At 43.1% G+C, this 14,119-nt stretch overlaps 1 protein-coding gene across 1 annotated transcript; it reads right to left on the bottom strand.

Annotated features, from left to right (window-relative positions):
* Positions 1-351: 351 nt before the first annotated feature.
* On the bottom strand, positions 352-10,901 carry LOC131822718 (membrane-spanning 4-domains subfamily A member 8-like). Its single transcript, XM_059159010.1, is given in 7 exon segments — positions 352-811; positions 994-1,107; positions 2,278-2,409; positions 3,713-3,772; positions 6,022-6,144; positions 9,895-10,111; positions 10,839-10,901. Coding segments are annotated over 6 exon segments (747 nt in total). The 5' UTR covers positions 10,108-10,111; positions 10,839-10,901; the 3' UTR covers positions 352-706.
* Between the last annotated feature and the right edge of the window lie 3,218 nt (positions 10,902-14,119).

The following is a 14,119-nucleotide window of genomic DNA, read 5'->3' as shown; positions in this document are numbered from 1 at the left end:
CTACTTTCCCCATCACCATTAGAATAAATCATATCCTTTTCTGTTCTCTCTCTGTGAGTCCTCATATTCTGCCCCGTGTTAGAGAAAATTGCTTGCCTAATTGTCCTATGAGGCCAAAAGTTCCTAGAAGTCAGGGGATGTGTTCTCCACTGTTAACCTTCCTAGAACATATCAAATGCTCAGTACATTTTTTTATATTTCTTTTCAGTGTAACAGAATTCATTGTTTATGCACCACACCCAGTGCTCCATGCAATCCGTGCCCTCCATAATACCCACCACCTGGATCCCCCAACCTCCCACCCCCTGCCCCTTCAAAACCCTCAGATTGTTTTTCAGAGTCCATAGGCGCTCATGGCTCAGTACATATTTAATCAATGAACGAATGATTGAGAGAAGGAAGGTTGGGTTGTCTAGACATTGAGTCTTCCAACCCATGAGCTCACACAGGTAAGCACACAAAGCCCCAGGTGCAAATGCCCTAGGGAGGATCTCTTTGTTAAAAGCCACTTTAAATTTCTGTCTCCTTTTAAATAGAGGAAATGCAAGGTTTTCCATGCCAAATTGAATGAAGTCAAGATGCATGAAGGTAGAGAAACATTTTCTTTAGATTGTCAAGGAAAGAGGATCCTGGGTTTCAGAAGCCCAGAAAGGGGAGGTCTTCTTTCTGTCTCTTCGAAAGATGCTTCTAGAAGCTTTGGCTTTGCTTATCTGGAGCCCTGGAACTGGTTGGAAGAAGTCGGTGGCAAGTTCACTGGTTCTGGGACGACCCCTGGGTTTGCCACACAGACATTCGGGAGGACCACGCCCACCTGGAAAACACAGGTGCACAGGAGGTGCCCTAGTAAGGGTGCAAGAAGGACCAGGCAGGCACGGAGGCCTTTACACCCTGCGAGACTTCTGCTCCTGAGCAGGAAGGGGAAGCATGGCCATCCCTCTAGACTCCACCCTCTTTGGGGCACCTTCCAGCCCACTGAGGAGCCTTTGGACTCACGTAGTTTTGTTGAGAGCAGACCAGTTGGCAGCCAAAGTGGGAAGAAACACAGGTTATGCAGAACTCCAGGAGGCAGAAGATGAGCATCACACTGGAAATAGCCACACCAGGGCTCTGGAACCACAGGGAATGGGTTGTTAGGAGGGCTAGTTTAGGCGTCCAAGGTCTGGCTTCAAGTGTGGCTCTGTGGTGGGCTGTCTCTATGGCTTTGAGGAAGTCCTCTAATCTTGTCTCACCAAGTTTTTGTGAGGGTCAAGTGTGTTGATAAAAGAATTGTTATTTTAAGACTACTGGTACTTCTCTAAGGGGAAGGGTAGTCATCCTTTAGGAAAACATCTCTGTCACATGACTGGGAAGGAGAAGATGGGTTGCCGGACAGATGGAGGGACCGAGTGGACAAGGACTTGTCTGTGCTGTGCCCTCTTGTCAGTCCCAGGGTCATGAGTCTCGTGTGGCTGTTGTGCATTTGGGAGGTGGTTAGTCCCAAAGTGAGATGTGCGTGACACACAGGATTTCAAAGATCGAGTACCCAAAATGCAAAATATCAAACTGATCATTTTTTAATTTTTAACACGGATTGTGTGTTGAAATGACATTTTGGATATATTGGGTTAAATAAGATATATTATTAAAGTTAATTTCACTTGCTTCTTCTTTTTTTTTAAGGTGGCGACTAGAATATTTAAAATCAGACATGCAGCTCACATTATATTTCTGCGGGTCAGCATAGGTTGGTACATTATTGTTCATGGGCCAAATCCTGGCTGTCGTCTATTTTCATAAATAAAGATTTATCAGAAAACTGCCATGCTCACTGCATATTCTCACTGGGATCCAACTCAGGGCTGGAGTTGAAGGCAGATACCTATTTCCGATGGCTGCTCTCCCACTACAGGATAGGGATGAGTAGTTGTAACAGAAACCAGAGGGCCTGCAAAGCCTTAAATATTTATTCTCTGAACATTTACAAAAAACCTTTGCTGACCCCTTGTCCACAGTCACAAGCAGGGGTGCAGTGGGAGGCATCTGCGTGTTATAATTGCATTTAATTTTGCCAATAATGTCATAGGTAGGTACTGTTTTATAAAGGTAGAAACGAAGACTAAGAAAAGTCACATGCTTCAAGTAACACAGCAATAAAGCCATAGGTCAGGGACTTTACATTCTGTTCTGATTTTTTTTCTACAGTGCTAGGTGAAGAAGTTTGATTTTGGGCTTTCTAATGATTTGGTAAGCCTAGCTAACTCTGAACTTAGAGGAACATTGGTTCAGATGGGTACTCACCACACCCCAGTTATAACTGTGGGGCTAGGAGACAGAGTAAGATGGGATGAGACCCAGATCCGTGATGCAGAGTATGATTCCAACCACAGAACAGATTGCACTGATGATGTTCAAGCCCAAGCTGCCTTTCAGCTGAAGAAGACACAGAGGGTCAGGGTAAAAGAAGAAAATTATTGTAGTTGAGATGAATAGAGACTCAACAAGTGCTTCTTAATGGGAATCCCTAGAGCTTTAGTTCTGTAGCAAGGAAAGAGTTGTTCTGTACAAAAAAGTGTGCAGGCAAATTAACGTTGGAAAAAAGCTGGGCTGAACTAAGTTAAATAGGTCTTTGCTGCAGGACTTGTCAGAGCCTTTAACAAGGATTATGGATCTTTTTTAAAAATGTCATTTTTATTTATTTATTTATATTTTGTTTATTATTTATTTATTTATTTAATTCATTATTTGAGAGAGAGAGAGAGAGAGAACACAAGCATGGGGGTGGGTCAGAGGGAGAAGCATACTCCCTGCTGAGCAGGGAGCCTAATGTGGGACTTGATCCTGGGACTCTGGGATCATGACCCGAGCTGAAGGCAGTCACTTATCCAACTGAGCCACCCAGATACCCCAGGATCATGGATCTTCCAGAAAGGGGACTACTAAATAGAGCTTTCCCCAATTTATCTACTCATTTTCCCAGAGTGTTGCATGGGACAAGTGTCGCATAGGACAAGTGTCCCTAGGACATATCTTTGGGAAACACTCAACCTGCTTATCCCATATGAGACAGATAGGATGCTCAGCCCCTGTGTCTTGGGATATGACAGGCTCTGGTCCTCTATGATTCTGGGCCAGGTGCAGAAGGACCTGCCCAGAATTTAGAGCTTCCCTTTGGAGATTTTCAAATAGATCTCATGCGGTAGAAGGACCTGGCCATCCTGAGGCCGTTCACCCTAGACAACCTGCTTGTGAGAGAAACGAAGGTACTTTCTTGGTCTGTGCCTATAGGGGACCTTGTTTCTGTGATTAGCAGAGCTCACTTGGCTGGATTTCTTCGGGAAGCAGGTAGTTGAGCTTCCCCTGGCTTCCCGCAGGAATGGCTGGAATCCCTGTGCCACAGGCCCTATCAGTGCCTGCTCTGCTGGAGTGGAGCCGGGACCCCTAGGAGCTGTGTGTCTCCTCCAGTAGGCACCTCTTAGGGACACTGCTCTGTCTCTTCCTTAATGCAGGTGGCTGTGTTGCCCTTCCCTCCCCAGAATCCTCTGGGCTCCTTCCTATCATGACTCTGGCCAGGTTTTTGTAGTCCTGCCTGTGAGTATGAGTGAGCACATGTATCAGTGCCCTGAGTCTGGTGAGATGTAGGGATGAGGGAGGGATTGTGCGTTAACCTTCCTTTCCCCAGAGGGTGTCTCCTATAGGCCTCTGCTGGCAGAGCCTGTGTCAGGAGGTGACTTACCAGGCAAGAAGATTGTGGCAGATTTTCTGCTGACACCGAGAGGGATCCTGAAACAATAAACTGGTACAGAAGAGGGGGATTTAGAAAGATGCCCCAGATTACATCCCATCTTCCAGCTCCCAGGATACTGGTCACACACATTCTCTCATACATACTAGGTTCCTGTGCTGGTGCCTTCAAGTCAACATGGAGGGAGGAAGGACAGGAAGGGGAAGGAGAGGCAGACTCCCCGCTGAGCAGAGAGCCCACCTCAGGGCTGGATCCCAGGACGCTGAGCTCATGACTAGAGTTGAAGGCAGACACCTAAACAACTGACCCACCCAGGCATCCCCAGACCCTATGTTCTTAACCCTTACCCTACATACCCTCCCTCTCAAGGTAGATGCATGTGTCATGGGGTGGAAACAGTTTTACAATGAAAAGTTACTCTAGCTTCTTATGACTTTTAAAGGGAATGGTATTTTTTCCTGTATGTGGGAAAATAAATCTCATTCTTAAACCCCTCAGTATATAGAGACTTGATAAGGAGGGAAGGGAACTAGGGGCTGGCCTTCTGAGGTCGCTTCGGGTCCTTTTAAGATGCCAGAGGAGATGGGTCTTTGTTTTGGAAGAGGACATTAATGATCTTTAGGGAATACGTAGTCCTGGAGTCAAAACAGCAACCGGGATCAAAACTGCCTGCAGATATAAGGAGGGGGGATGGTCATGAGAGCTGGTCAACCTGGCAGAAAGGAAGATGTCCAGGCAACAGTACTCAGTTGCATCTAATGCCCAATAGCAAGCCATTCTGTGGCCATGGTGTTAGCCTCTCCATTGACCCAAACTCCATGAAAATGGGTTATACAGATGCAGCACTGGGGGAGAGGAATAGAGGCTGAGTTCCAACTCTGGGTCCATGCACAGCAGAAGAGGATCACAGCCTCAGTAAATGAGACCCAGATGGAAACAAGAAAGAGCAGGTACTCAGAGAAAGATCCTCCCAAGAACATGAGCCTTGCCATTTTGCAGGTGTTTTGTTGGCACAAGGGTGGGGATAACATTAGGCTATTTTATTTAAATGATTTAAATGTCATAGGATAAGGGGGGACTTTCCTTATCTAGGGTACTCTGGAGTTTTGCTATTTATGAGAAAAGTTGTATTTGAATCATAGATAGGTGTGTGAGTCCAGAGACAAAGACTATGTAACAACAGAGAGAAGAAGGACGTGGGGCAGGGAGGGGAGGAAGGAGAGAGAGAGAGAGAGAGAGAGAGAGAGAGAGAGTGTGTTTGCGCGTGAGTAGCTTAGAGGACACTAAGGGAGAATGCAAAGGAATCAAACAGACAGTAAATTGGAGAAGAGAAAGGATCTGTGGTTTTTAACATTTTATGGAGTCATAGGTCACCCTGAGAATCTGATGAAAGCTATGGACTTTTCCAGGAAAAAAAATACACATCTAGCACACCAAATATTTTGCCAGAATGGAGACTCTGAAGCCCATCTGTGGACTCCAGGTTGGGTCCCCATTGTTTAATGACTGTTCTGTGTCTCAGTAGTCACTCTCAGCCATTGGTGGAGATGTTCTTCTCCTGGATCTCAGGCTGTGGGCCTGTGTTGAACAACACTTGAAGGCTATTACCAATACATCCTTTTATACATTGGCACTGTTGTATGAATTGAAAAAAGGTGCCACCCCTGGGCTGATGAATGAGAAGAAAGTTCCCTGACCCCTGGGGTGAATCAAATAGAAAATGAGCCCCCTCTGGGTGAATGGCACCTTGTTGGGCTGTCACTTGGTGTTATGGCTGAATTGTGTCCTCTCAAAATTAATCTGGTGAAGTCCTAACCCGCCAGTATTTCAGAATGCGACTATGTTTGATGTTGGGGCCTTTAAAGGTGTGACTAATTCTCTGTGAGATCATTAGGGTGGCCCTAATTCAATATGAGTGGTGTTTTCATGTGAAGAGGGGATTAGGGCACAGATACACTGAAAGCACATGAAGACAGAGGGAGAAGGCGGTTGTCTGCAAGCCAAGGAGAGAGGCCTCAGAAGAAACAACCCTGATGACACCTTGATCTTAGACTTTCAGCCTCCAAACTGTGAGGAATGCATTTCTGTTGGGTAGGCCACCTAATCTGTGCTGTTGGTCACAGCAGCTCTAGCAAACCAACATGCCTGGTAAGCAAGGCGTGGGCCAGCTTTACACCTTGCTTGTTCTCTTGACTGGGAACCTGCTGTGGAGTACAAGCCACACAAATTGGCAAGATGGCCCTGAGTGTGTTGGTAATTTCTGGGAATTCACTCGCCTGGTGGGGTGACTCATTACTTACCCAGATGCCTCCCCAGAAGGGAAAGCCTCCAAAGAGTGAGACAGCTGTGTAGCCCCCAGAGACGACGGTGGCCATGACCGAGCCGAGGCCGATGTGTATCAGGCCAATAAGGATCTGGGCAGCCTGTCGGGAGAGCCAAAATCCAAAGCCTTTGTTTCTGGGATGGGTTCCCATATCCCCTTTGTACCTCCTTTTTATTTTAATAAATCTTACATTTTCCTAGTCTACAAAGTCATATGAAAGATATAAAAATGAAATAAAAAATCCATAATTACCTTATATTCAGAGAAAACATCCCCCTTACATTTTGGTGTATAACTTTCCTTTGTTCTTTACAGGTGTATATACCAATACCACAAGATGGTCCTGGGAGGGAGAGGGAAGATGGCAGAAGAGTGGGAGACTTGCATTTCATCTACCTTGAATTCAGCTGATATCTATCAAATCATTCTGAACACCTGTGAATTCAACCTGAGATCTAAGAAAAGAATTGGTTCAATTCTACAAATAGAAAAGCAACCACTTTTTGCAAGGTGGGAGGTGTGGAGAAGTGAATCTGAGGGGATATATTGGAAGATAAATGACAGGAGGAGAGAGCCTGTGTAAGTCAGCTATGGGAAAGTGATATCGCAGTGGAGCACTAGATCAGAACTTCCAGAAGTCTGCTCTTATAAGGGACATCACTACCTGAAAGGTGCTCAGGGGGTGAAGTGGGGCAGAATCCTAGGTGAGACCATGTGGTCTCAGGATCTCCAGGGTTACAGAAAGACTGGGTATACCCAAGAGCAGCAGAGTTCCCAAGCACTGGAGTGGAAGCCTGGCTACAATCAGTGAGCCCATGAGTGGTCTCTGAACTCAGTGTTGCCATAGATCTTGAGCCACGACATGATTGGGTGACTGCTCTCCAAGCCAGGGCCCAGTAAGCAACAACTTCTGGGAGACCCTGCCATGACCAGACAACTGCTCCTGGAGCAGGGGCCCAGAAGGTAGCAGGGCCTTAGTGAGGCCCCCTTCCTCCCCTTGGAGGATTGGTGTAGGTGTGCCCTTCAGGAGTCTATGGAGTTTGGCACACACAAAAGGGACTGACTGCTTTCCCCTAAGGATGCCCTGGAGAGTGGGGACAGAGATCATTCAGCTCCAGGGCTGGATTTATCATGCTAATGGACATCAAAAGAAAACTGGGGCAGCAATCCTTATATCCGACAAATTAGATTTTACACCAAGGATGTAGTAAGAGATGAAGAGGGATACTATATCATACTTAAAGGTCTATCCAACAAGAAGATCTAACAATTATAAATATTTATACTTCTAACTTGGGAGCAGCTGATTGTATCTACCAATTAATAACAAACTTAAAGAAACCCACTGATAATAATATAATGATAGTAGGGGACTTCTACACCCCACTCACAGTAATGGACAGAAGATCAACAAGGAAACAAGGGCTTTGAATGTCACGTTGGACCAGGTGGACTTCACAGATAAATACAGAGCATTCCATCCTAAAGCAAGAGAATACACATTCTTCTCCAGTGCACATGGAACATTCTCCAGAATAGATCATATACTGGGTCACAAATCAGGTCTCAATTGTTACCAAAAGACTGGGATTATTCCCTGCATATTTTCAGACCACAACACTTTGAAATTTGAACTCAATCACAAGAGGAAATTTGGAATGTTTGGAGGTTAAAGAGCACCCTACTAAAAAATGAATGGATCAACCAGGAAATTCAAGAAGAATTTAAAAAATTCATGGAAACAAATTAAAATGAAAACACAACTGTTCAAAACCTTTGGGATGTGGCAAAGGTGGTCCTAAGAAGAAGTATACAGTAATAGAAGTCTTTCTTAAGGAATTAGAAAAGTCTCAAATATACAAGCTAATCTTATACCTAAAGGAGTTGGAGAAAGAACAGCAAATAAAGCCTAAACTAAGCAGGATAAGAGAAGTAATAAAGATTAGAGCAGAAATCAACAAAATAGGAACCAAAAGAACAGTGGAACAGATCAATAAAACTAGAAGCTGGTTCTTTGAAAGAATGACATGAAGAGACACACAAGCACACAGGGGAATTCCTTGTGTACCAAGATTGGGGTTGTCCTGCCACCAGCCAAGGAAATACCAGAAGTTGGGAGAAAGGCCTGGAACAGACCTTCCCTTAATGCCTTCATAGGGAGCATGGGCCTGTGGACTACTTCATTGTGAAATTTTGGCCTCCAGAACTGTGAGATCATTGCTGTTGTTATAATCCACCCAGTTTGTGGAACTTTGTTATGACAGTCCTAGGAAAGTAACATAGATATACTCTTGCACAAATGGCATATATTCATATACACAGATATATTATGTATGTATGTATATATGTATATATATATATATGTGTGTGTGTGGTGTGTGTATACTACAAATATGGCAGCAAATTCAAATATATTATTTTCTTAAATTTGTACAAATGGTAATAGACTGTACACAATGTCTGCCCCTTACTTTTTTTTAAATTTACTTTTCTGCATAACAGTATTCATTGTTTTTGCACCACACCCAGTGCTCCATGCAATACGTACCCTCCTTAATACCCACCATCAAAGATATGTCTTGGGGTATGTCCATATCATTACACAAAGAAATTCTTTGTTCTCTTTGGAGCTATACTACATTCTATCTTTAAAATGATACATTTATTTAACCACTATTATATTTATAGATATTTTTATTGTTTCCATTCTGTTGTCATCACAAAGCATGCTGCAGTAATTAGGCTCCTACATATCACATTTCTTGTGTGCCCAGGCAGCATCTGTAGGACAGAGGCTCAGAAATGGAATTATTGGGTCTTTTGTAAATTTGAAAGACACAAAGTGCCCTCCATACAGTCTGTATGAAATGACACTCCCATGAGTAGTAAGTGGGGGTGGAGCTAGGACATGAGCTTAGGCGGTCTGGGTCAGAATCTGTGATTGTCAGCATTCAGCTATGCAATGAAGTGGGCCTCTCTTGGTCCTGTCCAAGACAGCCTTTTAGGGGAAAATCACCGTGAATTGTTATTTTGCTGGTTGTCTAAGATGCTTTTTTCCCCACATGCTGGGTTTAGACTCTACCTTAAAGTTTGGTATGCCCACTTTTTTCCAGAGGCCACATGAATCAACATGGACACTGGCAAAAGGACCAACATTCAAAACAGATGACTACAGGGGAAGGGAAGGAAAAGAATAAAATAAGATGAAAATAGAGAGGGGGGCAAACCATTAGAGATGCTTAATTCTAGGGAACAAACTGAGGGTTGCTGGAGGGGGAATGGGTGGGGGGAAGGGATAGTTGAGTGATAGGCATAAAGGAGGCAGGTGATGCAATGAGCACTGGGTGTTATATGCAACAGATGAATGTCTAACTCTACCCCTGAAACCAATAATACAGTGTATGTTAACTAAATTGAATATAAATAAAGAATAAAGAAAGGTAACCCTATGCCTTTTACCTCTCATCCTTCCCCCATTCAGTCTCCCCTTGGCATGGCCATCCCCAACTGTTAATCTACTTTCTCTTTATATGGATTTGGCTATTCTGATTATTTAATATAAATGGAATTTTAAAAAGGACCAACATTCAAGTTTACTGCTTTTTTTGGTTGTTGTTACCTTTCTTCCTCTTTCTTAAAATGCCTAAGGCACAGAATCCAAGGCCCCATACTGAGGCTCTGGTAATGTTGCCCAGCTGAGATTTCTGGTGGACCCGAGTTTAGCAAGCCTGGGTCAGCTCCAACCCTGCTTGCTGGATTTGGAGTTTCTGTATTTCCAAGCACCCCCCACCCCCAGCCCCCATCTGTTGCCAGCCAGTGACCTGTCCTTGCAGAGCAAAATTTCACTTACTCCTAAGGTTTTGGCCTCCATGAAGGCTCTCTGGACAGGCTGCTCACTCCCAGGTAGCTTCAAACCCGGTGGGTTCACAGGAAGTAGATGTACTTGGGGCTGGTTGCTTGGAGACAGGGCCACCTGACACATGCCTTGTTGGTTCACAGGATAGCCGTTGTGGGGTGCTAATCTGGAATTGTCCATGGGTCCTGCTGAAGCCATCGGATTCATGCTGCTGAAACACAAATGTGACGGACTTGTCTCTCACACAGGCACTGATGTTTACACCAAAAAAGGCCTTTTGCTTCCAGTAGCTCACTTGAGCATCTTAACCCACTTATTAATGCCATTTGCTAATCTCATTTTAGAGATACTATGATGTGCCAGTTATGGGACACTTATGAAGTGCCAGGCAGTCAGGGCTTTACAAACACATCTTTTCATCCTCACACCGGACCGGCTTTACAGGCGAGAAAATGAAAGCTCAAAGAAGCCAAACTCTGCCAGAAGGCAAGGGCTGTGTCTTTCCCATTTTTGAATCTCTCATAGTACCTAGCATGGTATTGTGCAAATAGTAATACCATCTGATTATAAAACCTCGGAGGTGGAGAGGCTCTTGGAGCACACTGAGTCCAATTCTCTCAATTTCTAGAAAAAGAAGCTGAGGCTGGGAGAGTGGACATGAATTCCTTAAAGTCTCAGTCACATAAATTAGTTAAGTGGAAATCCTCCTCCTCAGGAGAAGTCCTGTTGCTAGTGCATGTTTATTTACTGGGTGGCCAATTTTCTAAGCTACTTACAAATTCTGGTCTGGTTTTTAAAATTTCTTCTATTTTTTTGGAGCAGACCCTACAAAAGTTTGTGCAATAAACCCTACCACATCCTGCACCCCACACCCAGATTCATCATGTCTCATTTGGCTGAAAAATCTTCATAAAAACCATTAGAGTGTATATACTCACTTTGTTCTGCCAGCCGCTAAGGCTCTCTTGTTCTTGTTCCCAATTCTTTGCTGTAGGCAACCTGATTTCCTGAAAGAGTGAGCAAACGCGGCTGAGTTAGGTTATATGTTCAGAAAGAGCCAAAGTCCTTTTCACTTTCTTCTAGGTGAGGCCAGGTCACCAGCTGTTTAGAGCTCAGCTTCCCGGTCTATATTTGCTTTCTGTTTTGGCCAAGGAACTAACTGAATGCAATTCAATTGGGCAAATGTTTAATGCTATCTGTGTGGAGAAGAAAGGGTTGTGTCTCATGATCTGGGAGACAAGGAAAGAACTGGGCACTCAGGGGTAATGGACATGGTTATAGCACAAGACAGAATGACATAAATGCTACAGTTAGAGAAACAAGGGTCCCCAAAGAAGAGGAGAAACTGATTTGCTGGATTTGAAGAAAACAGGGAAGACTTTGAACAGAAGGTGGAATTTTGAAATCAATAAGCTGCAGGGGAAAAGGGAGTCAGAGCATGTGAAATGAGGTTTACAATTAACTTGTCTACTTTTATCTACGCCAGAGCCTGTAGGAAATCGGAAAAACCTGTGATGTATCCATGGTGTATATCATGTGGATTACACAGGCAAAATGAACAAGAACTGCCAGGCTTGGCAATGAGTATCTTGATGGAATAGCTCAGCGCATTCACCTTTGTATTCCTACTGGCATATAATAGGCATTAATGCATGTTTATCGAGGGGTGTCTGGGTGGCTCAGTAGGTTAAGCCTCTGCCTTCAGCTCAGGTCATGATCTCAGGGTCTTGGGATCCAGCCCCGTGTCGGGCTCTCTGCTCAGCATGGAGCCTGCTTCCTCCTTTCTCTCTCTCTGCCTGCTTTTCTGCCTACTTGTGATCTCTCTCTGTCAAATAAATAAATAAAACCTTAAACAACAACAACAACAACCCCCCCCCCCCAAGATGCTTATCGAATAAACAAATGAAGTTGGTGGGATGGCTAGAACTTTGTAAAATGGTCAACAGAAAGGACACTATTGCAGGCAGAGGGTATGGAGGGCAAAGGATGGAGGAGAGAGATAGAGGACATATTTTGGGTATGGCTGAGAGTGGCTTTGAGCATTTTGTGGGAGAAGGACATTGAAAGTCATAAGGATGAGAGAGTAGATGGAGCTGAACTACATGTCTTTACCCATTTTTCTATCAGATTTCTGGAACCTTGTCTTTTAATTTTCAAGAGTCCTTTATGTATCGGGCTATTACTCTTCATCTGGAAATATCTTTTCTCAAGTCAAAATACAACTGTATTTTGACTTCGTTTATGGTGATTTTTAATTACATAAATTAAAAAATGTATGTAGTAAAATTTATCAACTTTTTTTTTTTTTACCGCTGCAGATTGAATGTTTGTTTCCCTCTCCTGTCCTCCAATTCATATATTGAAATATAACTCCCTAAGTGATGATATTTGGAGACCGGGGTCTTTGGGAACTGATTAGGGTGGAGCCCTGGTGAATGGGATTCGTACTTCCTGTTCCTGTCCTGTAGGGGATTAGTACCTTATAACCTTAGAGAGCGCTCTAGCTCCTCTGCCATGTGAACACACAGTGAGATGGGCCATCTATGAACCAGAGAGCGGGTTTTCCCAAACACTAAATCTCCAGGTGACTTATGTAGGACTTTCTAGTCTCCAGATCATGAGAAATAAATACATGTTAGTTCAAGTCACCCAGTCTATAGTATTTTTGTTATAGCAGCCAAAACAAGGGAAGAAAATGACCTATGGAATTGAGTTTTTTATTAGAAAGCCTTCCCAACATTAGGATTAAATAGGAATTCACCTGTGTTTTCTTCTAGCACTTGAATGGTTTAATTAAAAAACAAAGACCACTCATTGGATAATCCAAATAGGCCTCATTTTACCCTCTGACAGTTAAGTGTTTGGTGTTAAAGTACATTTTTCCTACCAAATTGCTTCTTTCCCCCAAACTATCAATTTTGTTTTTATGAATAGTGCAGTATGTGATTCAGCTTTTTACATTTTCTTTTTTAATTTCAATTAAATTTTTAACATAGAGAACATTAGTTTCAGATATAGAGTTCAGTAATTCATCAGTTACATATGACACCCAGTTACCCCATCCCCCACCCACCTCTCCTCCAGCAACCCCGTTTCTTTCATATAGTTAAGAGTCTCTAGTGGTTTTCTTCTTCTCTGATTTCTTTCCATTCGGTTTTTCCCTCCCTTCCCCTATAATCCTCTGCACTCTTTCTTATATTCTTCATATGATTGAAACCATACGGTAATTGTCTTTCTCTGATTGACTTATTTCACTCAACATAATACCCTCCAGTTCATCTACTTCAGTGCAAATGGTAAGGTTTCGTCCTTTCTGATGGCTGAGTAATATCCCACTGTAAATGTATACACCACATCTTCTTTATCCATATGTTGAAGGACATCCGGGCTCTTTCCATAGTTTAGCCATTGTGGACAATGCTTCTTTAAACATTGGGGTGCAGGTACCCCTTAAGACCTCTACATCTGTATCGTTGGGGTAAATATCTAGTAGGACTATTACTGGGTCATAGGGTAGCTCTATTTTTTAATTAATTAATTAATTAATTAATTTTTATTATGTTCAATTAGCCAATATATAGTACATCGTTAGTTTTTGATGTAGTGTTCAATGATACATTAGTTGCATATAACACCCAGTGCTCATCACCTCATGTGCCCTCCTTAATATCCATCACCCGGTAGGAAAAGATAGTGAATGAATTACCTTCCCCTATCTACCTAGAGAGAACTGAGTATCCTTAAAAGATTGTCACTTTAGGCTAGCATTTACCCTGACACAAAACCAGATAAAGATACTACAATAAAAGGGAACTATAGGCCAATATCTATGATAAGCATAGATCCAAAAATCCTCAACAAAACATTAGCAAACTGAATCCAACAGTAATTTAAAAAGTCATTCACATATTCAAGTGGGATTTATTCTGGGTGCAAGTGTGGCTGAATATTTGCAAATGAATCAGTGTGATACATCGCATCAAGAAGAGAAAGAATAAGGACCATATGCTCATTTCAATGGCTGCATTAAGGAAATGGAAATCAAAATCACAATGAGATACTGTCTCACACCTGTCAGAATGACTAAAATAAAAAAACACAAGAAACAGTAAATATTGGTGAAGATGTGGAGAAAAAAGGAACTCTTGTGCACTGTTGGTGGGAATGTAAGCTGGTGCAGCTACTGTGGAAGACAGTACATAGATTCCCCAAAAAACTA

The sequence above is a fragment of the Mustela lutreola genome, chromosome 1, assembly GCF_030435805.1.
Source record: "Mustela lutreola isolate mMusLut2 chromosome 1, mMusLut2.pri, whole genome shotgun sequence".
NCBI lineage: Eukaryota > Metazoa > Chordata > Mammalia > Carnivora > Mustelidae > Mustela > Mustela lutreola.
The sequence above is the reverse complement of the archived record's forward strand: the minus strand, read 5'-3'. Positions and strand labels throughout refer to the sequence as shown.